The 16,276-nt window shown below is 34.2% G+C and overlaps 2 protein-coding genes and 1 pseudogene across 2 annotated transcripts; 2 read left to right on the top strand and 1 right to left on the bottom strand.

The window, feature by feature from the left end:
• The first annotated feature begins 569 nt into the window (after positions 1–569).
• Positions 570–1,994, top strand: LOC122597054 (pentatricopeptide repeat-containing protein At4g21170). The gene has a single exon (XM_043769690.1). It carries the CDS (start codon positions 570–572, stop codon positions 1,992–1,994), a length of 1,425 nt encoding a protein of 474 aa, XP_043625625.1.
• A 1,811-nt stretch (positions 1,995–3,805) lies between these two features.
• Positions 3,806–5,065, top strand: LOC122595643 (probable dolichyl-diphosphooligosaccharide--protein glycosyltransferase subunit 3B). The gene has a single exon (XM_043768051.1). The coding sequence runs from the start codon at positions 3,866–3,868 to the stop codon at positions 4,895–4,897; it is 1,032 nt and encodes a 343-aa protein (XP_043623986.1). The 5' UTR covers positions 3,806–3,865; the 3' UTR covers positions 4,898–5,065.
• Positions 5,066–6,820: 1,755 nt separating this feature from the next.
• LOC122597053 lies at positions 6,821–8,533 on the bottom strand (annotated as a pseudogene).
• Positions 8,534–16,276: the final 7,743 nt, after the last annotated feature.

Genomic DNA, 16,276 nt, shown 5'->3' with positions numbered 1-16,276 from the left:
ATAAACGGCTGAGATTTAATCTCAGACTTGATCCAACGGCCTTGGATATTTGGGAATCAAAGGCACAGATCTAAAGTCAACGGAATCGAACGGCCCACATTGCAAGTCAACTTTTCTGAAATTCTCAGACGTCGTGCGAAGAATATATTAAGAATAAATCAATATGAAAAAAAAAAAATCTTAAGAAAGCTTAAATATGCTCAAAGTAGTCCAGTTCCCTATTTTCCATATTCAAAAACTGCAAAATCATTATGCAATTGCAAAACTCCAAGCTTTTAATCAAATCAATCTCAAATAAGACAACAAAAATTACTCAAAATTGGAGAACAAAGATCAACAACACAAATTTAATCTCACAAGTTTCATCAATTCTTTTACAAAGACAGAATTGGCCCTCACTTCTTCAAACCTTAAACCTCAAATCCAAATTAACACCATCCATATTTCTCCAAATCCTCACCACAACAAAAAACCAACCTCAAATAAGTCTTGATTTCTTCAAATGGTCAATAAAAAACACATCTTTTGAACCAAATCTTTATATTCAATGCAAACTGACCCATTTGTTAATGAGCCATGGTTTTGTAAATCATTCAAAACCCATATTGGATTCAGTAATTAAGAACAACCCACCTGATCAAGTTGTTAAATTTGTTATTAAATCATGTGAAAAAGATTTAAACTTCAATAGTTCAAGAAAGTGTTTAAAAGTGTTTGATTGTGTCATTTGTTTGTATTGTGAATATGGCTTGTGTTTAAAAGGGTTGGAAGTTTTTAACTTTGCCAAATGTTTAGACAAAAATGAGTTGTTTTCAGTTGGTTTGTGTAATACATTGCTTAATTCGTTACAGGAGAACGACGAGGTTGAGTTGGGATTGTGTTTTTTAGGTGTTGTGATTCGCCATGGGGTATTGATTGATCAGTTTACTTGGCTTGTGATTGCGAGACTTTTAAAGAAACAGCGTAAAGTTGATGGGATGATTAGGATTATCGATACGGGTATTCATGATTCGGTGATATATGATTTAGTCATTGAGTGTTGTAGTGAAATGGGAATGTTTGAAATTGCATTGCACATGTTTGATGAAATGTCTAAGAGAAAACTAAGTCCAGGGTTTAATACTTTTGCCTCGATTCTTAATGGTGCGTGTAGGTATAAAAACGATGAAAAGATCAAATTCGCAATGGAGTCCATGGTAGAAAAAGGGTATGTTTCAAAAACTTTAACTGGACGTGATTTACTTATTAGAAAGCTTTGTGATATTAGAAAGACTTATGCAGCTCAAATGTTGTTTAAGACAGCTTGTGATGTCCAAAGCTCGTTAGAAAGCGAGACTTATGGTTGTATGTTACGTGCGTTATCAATGGAAGCTCGTGTAGAGGATGCAATAGAAACTTACCATTTTATTGAAAAAAGAAGAATACAAGTGAACCCCAGTCTTTATAATGAGTTTATTAACGTTCTTTGCAACGAAGATTTATCAAAAGAAGTTAGTTCATTACTCGTAAATATGATCTCAAGAGGTTATAAACCATCCCCAATGGCGTTATCAAAATACATTATTTCTCAATGCAAGAAACGCCGATGGCAAGAATCAGAAGAGCTTGCAAATTTGGCTCTTCAAGAATCCATCTGTCTCGATGCTTCTTGCTGTGGATGCTTAGTTAAACATTACTGCAACAAGGGACGTGTCGATTTAGCCATAAAAATGCATGATCAAATGGAGAAAAAGGAGTTAACTTTGGATTCAAAAACTTATAATGCACTTCTAACTGGACTTTTGGACGTGCCGATGGTTAAAGATGCAGAACGAATCTTTGATTACATGAGAATCAATAACTTGCTTGTTAGTGAAAGTTTCGTGATAATGATTAATGGTTTCTTTCACGACAACGAGTTGAAAAAAGCCATGAAATTGCACGATGAAATGCTGGAAATGGGACTTAAACCTAGTACAAAAATGTATAAACAGTTGATATGCAATTTTAGGTAACATTTTTGTGATTTTGTATGAGTTGAGTTATTTCTGATTTGTAATAGTTATGTTTATTTGTGTCAAGTGTCTCCAGTCAGATACTTTGAATAATTTTTTGATGTGTTTTTGTAGATGATGTTGTATGGTAAAGTCTCGTACTCCATTGTTACTGAATTTTAGCAAGCAAGAGTAATGTTCAAATAAGCTTTAATATTAGACCTGTGCCATTTGCCAAGGGCACTTCGTCGGTTAACTGATGAGCTCGTTGGTTTAGCGACCTATTGGCACATGCTTGTCGTTGGTTTGCATCAGTGAAGAATAAAGACAAAAAAGAAAAGAGGCATATGATGTTGTAAGCAAGACATTAATAAGCTTACGAAAAACGAATGAACAACTTTGACAGTGAGGAATCGAATTTCAAACTCGTGATATCAGCTCGGTTTGAACATATTTTATGCTCAGGCCTCAGCAGACTGCTCACCACCTAACGAGTTGATGGACAACATACTAGTCTTTGAAATTTTCACCCAGTTCTTTCGGGCAGCTTAGACCCTCCACAGCCTTTCTATTTGTTAAGAAAGTGCGGACGACATGTAGTTTGGTTTCGGTTATAGACAATCATCCATCAGGTAGAGTTGCAACTTGCTTCTGGTTTCTTATAAGTTTGGGCAATATGCTAGAAATAGATGGGTATATGACCAATATACCCTCGCACGTGTTAGGCACATCCGGCACATGACCAAATTTAACGGCCCGTTGGCCTTCGTTAGTCGCATGTGTGGTCAGCGTGCATATTTGCCAACCTAAGAAATCTAAAGTAGATTGTTATTTCTTTGTGAGAGAACTAACTTAATTAATGCATAAATCAAGCTAAGGTTGGTTGTTAACTAAAGCACTTTTGTCTATCTTAGACTCCTCCCAATTGTGCATAGTGATGAGCACCGCTTAAGCGACCGTTGACACCCTTCGTTCATTGCTTGTGTCAATTTTGGTTATCGGTTAACCCACAAGCATTTGAAGTGTTCTTTTTTTTTAAGCAAGTCGTTTTTCTTATTCTTCTACAGATTTGAACCAATGCTTGTCACTTCCACGCTATTTATTCTTATGTTGGCATGAATTTAGAGGCACTGATAGTGCCATAGATCCGATCTTATGTTGGCATGAATTACCCCTAACCCTAAAATAAGTAACACATTTACTTCACACCATTAGTTTGTCTTCCTTTCTTTCATACTCTTTACACCAATTCTGTCTCCTTTTCTTTCATACAATCATTGTCTAGTGTGACAGTGTCCATCATCATCCACACCCGGACCATCGTCTTCCATATCTATCACTGCCACACTTAACCATCGCATTTAAAATGGTACCGCTGCAATGCGCATACACCCGTCTAGTAAACTCAAAATGAGAAAGTTTTAGAGATAGATCCGTTACTTGACTGGGTAAAATCCAACACATTGTAACCTTTGATATATTTCAATCATAACAGATTATTCTAACGTGTTTTTTTTATACGTATTTGAGTCTCATGATTGTTTTATAAGTAAAATGCTTTTGTAGCTTTAAAAATATATATATATTTTTTTATGAATATTATTGTGTTTAATAAGTAAAAATGATAAGGATTTATTGGTATTTGATATGCCAATGGCAATTGGTATCAGTTAAGATTTTAATTTATTAGCATGAAGCTAATGCAAAACGAACGAAGATAATACGATTTACGAATCTTAGGCTCCGTTAACAATGTTTGACATGTCAGTCTCCCATTGGACGAAGTGATTCACACCTTCAAAAACACAACAAGTCAAAGTCAACTTCTCTTTCAGTCTTCTTTTCTTCCCCAAATCCTCAAAAAACACAAATAAATCACAAACCCTACCCAAATGAAGATCCCCGCACCACCAATGTCGATCCTCTTCACCATCCTTCTCCTTTCATTCACCCCATTCCTCACTTCCTCCACGTCAGATTCAGATCTCTTAACAGAACTTAAATCCATCCAATCACGTTCCCCCTCCAACGTCATCCACCTAAACGACAACCTCCTCCGTCGTATCATCTCCACTAAACCCAGATCATTTTCCTTAATACTATTCTTTGATGCAATTCAACTTCATGACAAATCTGAACTCCACTTAAAATCACTGAAATCTGAATTCAATCTCTTATCAAATTCCTTCACTTTAAACAACCAAGATTCCCCTGCAACTCTTTCCAAACTCTTTTTCGCCGATATCGAATTCGGCGAATCGCAGTCGTCTTTCGCTCAATTCGGGGTTAATGCATTGCCGCATATCCGTTTACTCCCTCCAAATGCAGTCAGTTTGAAATCTGATTCAATTCAGATGGATGCAGGTGATTTCTCTCGTTTAGCTGAATCAATGTCTGAATTTATCGAGTCGAAAACTAAGATATCTATAGGACACATACATCGTCCCCCCATTGTTTCGAAAACCCAAATCGGGTTTATTTTGATTGCGTTTTTGATATCATTGCCGTTTTTGATTAAAAGGGCTTTAGCTGGTGAGACAATGTTACATGATAAGAAAATTTGGCTTATGGGTTCGGTTTTCGTTTACTTTTTTAGTGTTTCGGGTACTATGCATAATATAATTAGGAAAATGCCTATGTTTATATCGGATAGGAATGATCCGAATAAGTTGGTGTTTTTCTATCAAGGGTCTGGAATGCAGTTGGGAGCTGAAGGGTTTGCTATCGGGTTTTTGTATACGATTGTTGGATTGTTGTTGGCTTTTGTTACTCATGTTTTGGTTAGGGTGAAAAGTAAGACTGCTCAGAGGGCGATTATGATTTTGGCGATGATTGTTTCGGTTTGGGCTGTGAGGAAAGTTGTGTTTTTGGATAATTGGAAGACGGGTTATGCTGTCCATGCTTACTTGCCTTCGAGTTGGTGAAACGAGTTAGATAAGTTTAAAAATTTCATAGATTCGGCTTTTTAAGCTTATGATGAACTATTTGCAATTGTTATACATGCTATCGCTTGAAACTTTTAATGAGCTGTTGTTTTTCTGTTTCGAGAATCAAACTAATGGTAGAATTATATGTGTCTATTTGTATTTGCATCGTTTTCTCTTGATACTTTTACTGTATTTAGAATGTCTTATTTGTGGACTAACTTCATGATAGTCATTAAATCGCTTATCTAAACCCCCTTGTGTGAATATTTTGGATCAGCATTGGCTCTTATCTAATTGCAGACCATTTATGACTCTGCTAGCTTGATCATTTATTTGTTATTATGCATTGCAGTATGTGTCCATCTCTCGAATCCTGTCTCGGTTAGATGTTCGCTTTATAGTCTTCCGTAGATGTTTGTGTTATATAATTGATTGCATCCTATCCTGCCGCTTTGAACGATGAATATTATTTTGCATATGGTCTTAATGTGCATAATGGTTGTTCCATCTTTTGAACTGTTTGTATCTAATCATAGCAAATTGCAGTAGAAAGAAATGGTCTGCTAATGTAGAAAAAATATGATCCTGAATAAAAATACAGAAGTTTGCTGACGAACTAGAGTAGATTACAAGCACTGATTACACATTACAGAACTGGTTGGCTCAAAAGCTACTTGGAATTGAGCTTTTGATATGAAACAGCTTGAATTTTAGAGTGAGTGTGTTGATATTTTAGTCGATGTAACTATGGATTTGACTGATGCGGACGTAAAAGCCTTTGTCGCCCTAGAAGCTCATATAGGCTCCGGCATAAAGAGCATCCATCACAGAATTCCCAGTATCAATTAGAATGAGCCCCGACTCAGTATGTTCATCTCCTTCGTTCATGCCTATCAATGCTGTGGTATAGCGTTATGTGGATGGTTTTTTTAACCAGTCAAAATTGGTTATTTATTTATTTTTGTTTATGGGTTGATACATCGTCTATTTTTCTTTTAATTCCTTCAATTTTTTCTATATTTTTTAAAAATAATTTCAATAAATATAATTAAAGTGACGTTAGCTCTAAAATATACATTAATACATTCACCTTAAAACTAACCTAATGTTTACAAGTAGCAATGCATAAAGTACAAGAGCTTACATTTACAAGCATCTATGTATAAAATACAATACATTTTTTTTTATAAAAAATCTTGATACTTTTTAATCGGCATACGAAGGCAGTCGTTTCGATGCCTCCCAAAATCATATTCATCGATGACATTCCCTTGATTGCAATACTTTTATAAGTTATTTTTTTTGTGGTTGCTATGACATAATTTATTTGGCATTATTCATTTATGCACTTTAGTCATCTTCAAAGTTACTTTAACTTGATATCACGTATTAAATAATATACTAACATATAAATTTATACATTGTTTTTTTTATTGTGTTTGATATATATTATTTGTCTGTGATTTTTTTTGTAATTAATGCCAGTTATATATGTTGCAAGTATTAAATAATGGCATATAATTTATACGTTATTTTATTGTGATTGCTAACATTTTTCGTGTAACATTATTCGTTTGTGACGCTTTTGTAATTAATGTCGGTTATAGATACGTTGTTAATAAATACTAAACGTATCAAAACCGCAACGAAGTGTGGGTTACTCTTGTCTAGTAATTCTACTATCTTCCAATACACTTTATGTGAACGACATTAACAATAGAACACATGATAATGAATGTTTTCATATGTGACAAAACTAAAAAAAGTTGTGGAATAAATAAAGGGAAATATAAGCATGTATAACACAGCAAAACAAACCTACCTTAATGCTTAATTGTCCATGCTTGAGGCATCGATACTGTCATAATACGATAAGCTATAAGGCCATTTATCGTAATTCAACATGTTTCGATATCATAATGAAGAAATAATACAGCAATCACCTTCGCAACTTTAACATTTAATTGTCTACAAATTTAGTACCAACCGGTATAGAAACCCCCAAACCAGTAACAACGTTGAAGTTTAACTGTCTACAAATCCGGTACTAACGTTGAAGGGTATAGCATTACTGGTATACAAAATGCAAAATCTCACCTTAACACGTCACGTGATGATATTGACCACATCTCGGCTATTACTGACACTATTCAAGAACTGAGGACCAATTATAAACCAATTTTACACAACTATAAGAAATAAAAGATAATGCTAAAATATTTACTAGTAGAAGTCAATTTCAGCTATAGGGGAGGCTCGATGAAGCTTTAACAACTTTCTAGAAAACATTAGCTTTTCATCCGATGACATATATTCCATAGGATGGATGGAGACCTTCTTCAAAGGGGAACGATCAAGCAAGTATATACTTTCAAACACAGCACTCCGTAGCTGAAACTGCCCCATTGAGTTGTAGTCTACCTCTGAAGTAATTTCAGGTGGCGGGTCAAAATCATAGTCCAAAAAATAGCCATCCTACAAAAATTAAGTAGTTCCAGAAGCACAACAATTAGATTTCAAGACGAGTGATACAATACATATGCATTCACTCACATTGATGTTAAGGGTTTGCAAATTTGGGCAGCCACAGATAAGTTTAAAACCATACAATAGCATAATGCCGATGCTACTGTCTATGTGACTTAATGTAAGAGTCTTGAGGGACCGGAAGGATGTAGGAAGTCTGTTTCTAGCACCTGCTTCTGCCTCAACCTACAAGAAAAAGAGGACAAGTAATGTGTTTAATAATTCATAAAGCCTTTGCTATAATCTTAAATAAACTAAAGCCTTACCTTGCAGTTGTAAAAATCCAAATCAAAGTTCTATAGTTTTGGAAGAAAACCAATAAGTTGAAAAATACTGAAACTTGTGATAGCTACATTGTCAAGCATACATAATGGGAAATCTAGTGTCTGTATATTTCTAAACCTTGCAATCTTATGGCTTATCTTAGTGACCGGATCATCATCATTAAATTTCATAATCTCGAGTAAAGGACACCTGTTGATAAAGTCCCCAAAACTGGCACTTTCAAATCTCATATGCTCCAATTCTAAGCTTGACAGGTTTGGAAAACCATGAAAACTAGGTGGAGGATAAAAATGACATCGGCGGAGCTTCAGATGTTTCAAGTCTAGACAAGAGAAAATGTGGTAGGCAATTTAAGTGGTGCGTTGTAATTAATGAGAGTGAACTCCTTAATTCCTTTTCTGGACAAGAACAGAATCCAATGACTAATATCTTCGACCTTGATTATGGGGTAACGTATTATATGAAGAACAAACTTTGTGACAGTACCTTTAAGATGAAGGAGAAGTCTACTTATGTCTTTCCCCGAGTAACATCTTTTGCTTAAGGAAAATGATTTGAATACAAGTTGGGTGAGCATATTCCATTTAAACCTCCAATCACTTGAGTACTTGACAAGATACCAGTCCTCACCGCATCACGTATAGGCAAACGGTCAAGAATATTAATTATCACATTATCAGGCATGTTGCTAATAAAATCTTGTTTTTCTGGTGCAAACTTGGATGCTTTAGTTTGTCTGGTTCCATTATCGTAACAGACAAAAAGCACATAGATAAACTCACCGAATAACCATCTCAACAAATTATTAAGGTTTAAGGCATGTCATTCAAATATATAAATGAAACATGTAGATTAATTCTTAATTAATCTTAATGATCCTAATAATACCAATGAAAGACCATTGGAGTAGGGGTATTTAGGATTGCTTATTTTTCTGCCGATTGCTTGTTTTTCTAAGTAAATAAGAATATAACAAACACTCTATGGTGATATGGTCTATAGAGATTGTAAGGTGCTAGTTAAAGGCTTGAGTAATGTATTGACAATTGGACGAATAAATCCCTGGCTCTAGCGGGGCACGTTCAGCTTATAAGGTCTGTCCTTTCTTCCTTACACGTCTACCGGGCCTCTGTCTTCATCCTACCGGCTTGTATTATCAATGAACTTGAAAAGAAAATGCAGGGTTTCCTTTGGACTCAAGGTCCGATGGGGAAATGGAAGGCAATGATTGCATGGAAATCAGTTTGTCTTCCTATGCACGAGGGGGGACTCGGGATTAGGAAAATTGCAAATTTTTTTATATTCCGCTAATTTCCTCTCATATTTGGTCCATTTTAAACAAAAAAAAGGCTCTATGGTTGAATGGATTTACTCATATAAGCTAAAGGGTAGAAGTTTCTGGGATGTTCAACTACATGCCGGGATGAGTTGGGGATGGTGTAAGACTTTCTTGAGATAAGAAGCATTATTTGTCCCCATGTGGCCATGTATGGTCAAAGATTGGTAGGGGTGATAACACCTCCATTTGGTTTGATTTATGCAATGCAAACAACCCTTTAAGTCGCCTAAGGAGAGTGCTCTCATCTTAGTAGTTTCCTTTTGTTTGTAATTTTGTTTTGTTGTATCTTGCATTATAGCGTAATCTTTGTAATGTAGGATATAGGGAATCGGTTGTGCTATTAGTTATAGCTTGTTCGACACACATATGGCATGTCATATGGGTGAACTTCTGTCACATTACTTGTACTACGTACGTTGTTATAAAATTTATCTTTTACTCAAAACAAAAAAAATCTGCTTCAAACTGCTTATCTGCTAATTTTAGTATATAAAAAAAAACAATTTTTTTACAAGCGACATGTATCTGCTTTCTTATATTTCCGATAGAAAAATATTTATAAGCGATAAAGCGATACCGAAAAGAAATGTATAATTGATTTGATACGAAAGTAATTTGGTCTCTAAAGTCCGAAACAAACCTTAATTAGATACTTTTACAATTAGGTATCAATTATAACTTAATAATAATAAATAAGAAATGTATAATTGATTTGATGATTAAAAATCAACGTACCCGTTTGAGGTTTGGAGATGCTGATGCTTGATTGATCAGTGAGTAGTTAGTATGATATCATATCCATACACCACTCACTCACTCACTCAGTCAGAGTCAGTCACCCACAAAAATTGAATTTGGGTCGGGTTGATTTATCAAGATAATGAACTCGGGCTTTCTGAAGCTGGTGCTGTTCATCTGGGCTAAATATTATTGGGTTTTAGATCTGGGCTTTCTTGGGTTTTAAGAATGAAAATTAGTACTCCTTCGGTCCCAAATTTGACTTGCTGAGTCTTTGCTTTCTAATTTTGACCGTAAATATTTTTGTTTATATAATATATTAGCTAGTGAAAGTTATATGATTGAAAAGGACATCTAAAACTCAATCTATCTATGTATTTTATATCAAATATTACATAACACAAACAAATAAATTTACGGCCAAAGTTGCGAAAGAATGACTTTAAAAGTCAAAATAGAACATTTTAATTGATACGGAGGGAGTACTCCGTTTTTGAGTATTTTTAAGGTAGAAAAGAAAACAAATCCAAGTGATTTTAATATAAGTTGTGTTTTTAAGTTTTTTTTTTAAGAATAAAAAAGAAATGAAAGAATAAGAAATAAAATGATTATCTAGTTATTTTGTTAAATTAATCTTTCTACCATATTTAGGATGATTTGAAAGACACATACCTTTTCTAATTCAAAGTAGCGTGGTTTGAATATTTGGTAAACATTTTGACATCTGGAGACAGAAGTCAAGGGTTCAATCCTCATCTCATATAAAGGGACACAAGTCATTTTCTACCATTTAGGTAGAACCAGGAAGCAGTCTCTCTACTTTGGTAAGGGTAAGGTCTGCCTACATCATAAACTCCATCATACATCGTTGAGGTATTAGGGCTTAAAACCTGCAAAAGACGACAGTGAGCGGTCTCTATTTTATACCTTTCTAATTCTAATCCATTTTTTTTTCCTTTTATAATCCAACTCAAGAATATAGCATAAGTTATTTCTCTAGAATTCAATTTCAATTTCAATTCATTTAATTTCATTCCTTTAGATAAACTCAAAAAATGAGTTACATTTTTTAGTTTTCTTTATTGTCTTGAAAAAGAAAAAACACAAGAAGATAGCTAAATGATTAAGAATTAATCCCGCTACAAAGTGCGGGTTACATCCATCTTGGCTATATAGCCTTAACCCAGATCATGAACCTGGCTACTCCAACCATGCACCCAGTATTTCCTCTGTTTTAAAGCCAAAGGAGAGACTGTCTTTGAATGTTTAAAAAAATATCGTCTTGTAATATTCTACTTTTCCTGTTCTAAGTTTACCAATTCTGTGGTCTTTCCTTCTATTCGCTGTAAAATATTAACTTCGGTTGAATCAAGTAATATATGTCGAAATTATTTGTTTGGTTGAATCAGAAAGTTTGCAGTTTAATTAGTTTTATGCTGTATGACTAGGTGTGCATTATTAAAATTTATAAAGTAAGCTCCACATTTTTTTTGGTGTTTGTTCTTGAATCTAACTCAGCTCTAAAGTATTCAACAGGAAATGAGAATTTTTTTTTACAGCAATATATTGAATGCAATGTTTGTGTACGTCCATTAAATACACAGACAACAATCTGGCTTGTGCAGGGACACTGCAAAAGTGCAAATGATGATTTAATACCTCAAGGTGTCCCGTTAGAGCCTTAATTTGGGTACTTTTTAATCGATCATTAAGCCATGTTCATTTGGAATGCAACATTTTTAACATTAAAAAGAGTAATGAAATAAGGTAAATGAGTTAAGACATGCTAAATGATCTTTTAGTATAAGTTAGAGGTAATCTAACCACTAAAGCTTCCAAGACCCAAAATTAGAGGGCTAAAAAAAGGGAATAAAAACGACAGGGTGGCTGGACGTCTCCGCTCATTTAAGCTTGGCTACATGCTTTACCAGGGAATATTAATCTCCCTAGCTTATGAAAGTTTTATCAAACCTTCAAGACCACACCATACTCAGGCCGACTTCGAGGGTGGGTAAAATATCTTTGAAATGTTGTGGAGATTTTTAAAGTGATTTTCTGCCTCTTTAATCTTGTTTCAACTACTTTAATTTTGAATTCTAGAAGCATTGTCTAAGACACGACTATTTTGTATTATTTGGTGTTTAAGCTTGGACATTGATAGCGGTACGTCTTTGGACAAGTCTTATAGATATTTTACAAATTGGCTTTTGGGAATTTCTTGAAAGGTGTAGGGATTACATTTGGATTTTGGAATGTATAGGGAATTTAGAATCAATAAGTGATAAGTTAAGTATTTAGGCTAATATGAGATGATGATATGTCTTTGTTGTGTTCTGAGATTTGACAAGTTGGGTTGTCTTTTGGTGCCGGGGGTGTTGATAAACTTGTGATTAAGGTTTGGACTGAAAATTATTTGTGATGATGTAGAACTTTTTATATAAACTTTGAATTTTTTACTTACCCGAACTGGATGGAAAATCTAATACTACCGCGGATGCAGACGAGTATGAGAATGTAACATAATTTCGAGGGATGGGGATGGAGATGGCAAGTGGAATCCCCATCGACAAAGTCTTACAAATATGTAAATTAGATTAGATGGTATATATATCTCTAATCTCTAATATAAGAGTAGATAACTTAAAATCATAATTGGGGAAATATAGACTAAGTTGAAATATTAATTTATATTACATAGTTTCCAGAACTATTATTACATCACTAAACTATTGCTACATCATGTACTATTCGGTAGACAAAGAATTGGTATATCGCCTGATTTCAGGTGCTAGCTACTTGAAGGAGTCTTTTAACGTACAGCTTGATTCCCGAAAACTTAATACCAACATATTGTAGGACCATATAATTTAATCTGTGGAGCCATTCTATTTTCTGTATAGTTACAGTCGGTATTCAATTCTGTTAATATCATAAGTATTCCAATTAATATGGTTGGTATTCAATAATTATACTAAATAAAAGTACCACTAAATATTACAGGCTTTATATTTACTTCAATATGACCCAATGGTCAGGTTTCACGTCATCCATATATTTAACCAAAATAATCGTATGAAAAACCCGGGAACAGAGCAATTAGAGACTATAAGTTTTAGGATAGACTAGTTCAACCCAACCCGATTGTAGATGGGCCAGTACGTGTTCGATATGCTACAGAAACATCATATATATCCATAGAAAACCGTCTCCATCATTATATGATGCTCGGAAAGTAATATGCCTGCTTGACGTATTCGTATTCGGTGTAGTCATTTCGATCATAAATCAGTATTAAACAGCTCTAACCACCCAAGTCCATTATGCAGTAAATAATCAAGATGCCTGACCAACTTTCTTAAATTTCCTCATGAATACAATAAAAGCTCTATGCAACTACCATCTCCCTCCATTAAACGATTAATATAAACCTGTGACGGACCCAAAAAAAAGATGATCATTGTAAAACAGGAGGCCGAAACGAGACGATGAAAATAAAAAAGCAAAAAACTTATTTGCAGCACGGAAAAGCCGCAGCAGCAGCAGCAGAAGCAGAAGGAGCAACAGTAGAAAGAGGCAGTACGGATAGTTTTAACATCTGCCATAAATCATTAATGCATTCCTACTTCTTCGTCATACGTCCTTTGATTTGTTAATTCTGCATAGAACAGATACAATGTAAGGTACACACCAGAATTCCTTGTTCCCTCTATCCTCATATTGTTTACTATTACTGTAATGAATCATTTAAATTCAAACACATTTAGATTCCAAGTATAATGGTGACATAGAATACACACCTAACATCAGTCCTCCTTGCAGATCTTTTTGCATCTATTTATTATAAACCAATTGATTCTTTAATATTTTAACTAAGGTAACAAATTAAAAGTGAAACTGCATGTCTTAAATAGTTTTATAGCTATTAATTGTGTTTGAGGATGAACACTGGTACCAATATATCGTGTATCCGAAATAGATTTTGTACACTAAGTTGCTAGCTCATTAATTCTTAGGACATTAAATTACCATGATGTTGGAAATTTTGTACAAAAGTTAATTTGGTTTAATCTAGATTATAATAATGTAGGGGTGGAAGCTATTCTAAAGTTTCTTATGTATTAGTTAACGAATTGGAATATATTTTGTTAAATTATACATACATATGATCTTTTACAATGGCATTTGATAGGACACCTGTGACAGAACAGTTAAAATTGACTCTGTAACAAGGACGCATAAACAAGAGTTACAAAATATTTCAACTTTGATCAGGTACTCGATTATAGTTACAATCTCTGATAAAAGAAAGATCGACGAACCGTGACATATATAGTACATCAAGACTAGAATATTGATTAGGATTGACTATATTAGACACAGATGTGAGATATTAATTGGTTCATATCAAAGTGTTTTATGTCAACAGAATTCAACTCCATATCCTTTGACACATTTGATAACTAAAGCTAGGAGCAGAATTGAATTTGATATATATATATACTTTTTTTATAACAGCAAAATGCGTAACAGATTCTCATTTCATAAATTTCAATTCCTTTGACACATTTCATTCCTTTTGTAGACTAATTACTTTACAACTTCTGATTGAATTCAGCTTTATTGTAAACAATTTTTATCAGAGTTCATCCCATAAAATTTATTTGAGTCATGGTGCACCGTCTCAAGAGTATACTTGAGTTTACAATATGAACGAAAGTGTTTAGATTATTAGGCCGTTCCCATACATGAACACCCTCCCCACCTCTTTAATAGTTTTATGCTTTACTGTCACGTTAGCGTCACATCACCTTCTAGCACACTTCTTGAGATTTGTCTACTACTAGCTTCATTATGGGTCCCGAGTGATATGAATTACATTTCTTAGAATACTTTTTCCCAACATTAAGAGCCAACTACATGAAGTCGCTAAACCTATCTTGTGTCTCTTCTATCTTGTCTCGCTAAGTTATCTTATTGTTGTCTATCAATTAATAGGATCACTTGCTAAAAGGACAATAAACATGGAAGAAAAAAATGATGAGGAGGATTCAACAATGTATCTCTTGGACTCAACTTCTCCACTACAACCGCCTTCTATCCACAGAGAGGCTCCAAGGTATGATGTTGGAGTTATATTGTTGTCATAATCCTTGCCATTGTGAGGCAAACTATCAATGTCAGCATTGGTCGTATCATCCAACAAAACTTTAAGCCGGTTATAAGTGTCATCCAAGGACCCGCTACAAATAGCAAAATATTCTCAAAGGTTCTTTTCAGGTCAATTTTCTTATTTACCCCGTACATTTTCAATTCCACCCCATCAAACTTGACACACAATCTAATCTAAATCTTTTTAGATTTAGGGACATTGATAATGGACTTTTGACCGTTCATAAGTTTGCTTAACTTAGTTAATAACTAATTAATGACTAATTAATTGAACAGTAAAGATAAAATATAGAAAAGATCTATGCAAGTTTAATTATAAGTAAAATTGATTATACAGTTTATATTTGATCGGTTTTATCTTGACATATAAGAGCATAAAAATAAAATACTTGTTAACACAAAACTTAACAATTTACCATAGATGTAAATAACTGAAACACTAAGGGTGCGTTTGGTTCACAAAATGTTTTTGGAATGAATGAAATCTGTTAAAGGAATTGAAATCTGAAGAAATGGAATTTGACGGAATATGTTTTTGATTTTTTGAAGATTCAAGTGAGAGACCTATCCCCAAGGAATGGAGGAATGGAGATTCTATCAAACGAGGGAAATTTTACCTCTTTAACCAACCAAACACGTTAAGAAATGGAATTCAATTCCAATTCCATCAAATTCTGTGAACCAAACGCGATCTAAGTTTTTTGGTGGACTAACACATCAAATTGTGTTGCATTGTGTTGCCTTATATAGGAGAAGAGATAAGGTAACACAATTGAGATCTGGATGTTGACATGATGGTGGTTGTCCATCTTCCTTTGGCTTGAAGTACTTGTAATAGATGCCTCTTGTCTTCATTACCACTTTGGGTACGAAAGAGAATGTTTCTCTTTTCTTCCAACTGAACCTTTACCATAGGAAGATAAAAACAACTGTATAAATCACCATGTGACTTTGTCTTCTTGGTCATTTGAAGTCTCTTCGCATTATCCAACAAGTGGATAAGAATGAGCAATTGTCTTTGAGTCACTGAACTCGTTGATTCGCTGATGACCCACATAAGCGACCAAGTCTTCATCAACGAATCCTTGTCTCAACAACTTCTTTATGTCGCCAAGAAGTGTAGGCACAAAAAAGTTTTTTCAGATTACAGTCAAAATTAACCAATCATCTTAATCTTGTCGTCAATCCATTTTGCTTATGTTTGTTCAACCTTAATGGTGACAGCTTCCGCTTAATGAGAATATTTACTAACAAAATGAGAATATTTTTTTAATCTAAGTGTAACCAAGCACTGTCAAACTTCTTTCAAATAATGTACC

The sequence above is a fragment of the Erigeron canadensis genome, chromosome 4, assembly GCF_010389155.1.
Source record: "Erigeron canadensis isolate Cc75 chromosome 4, C_canadensis_v1, whole genome shotgun sequence".
Lineage (NCBI taxonomy): Eukaryota > Viridiplantae > Streptophyta > Magnoliopsida > Asterales > Asteraceae > Erigeron > Erigeron canadensis.
The sequence above is the reverse complement of the archived record's forward strand: the minus strand, read 5'-3'. Positions and strand labels throughout refer to the sequence as shown.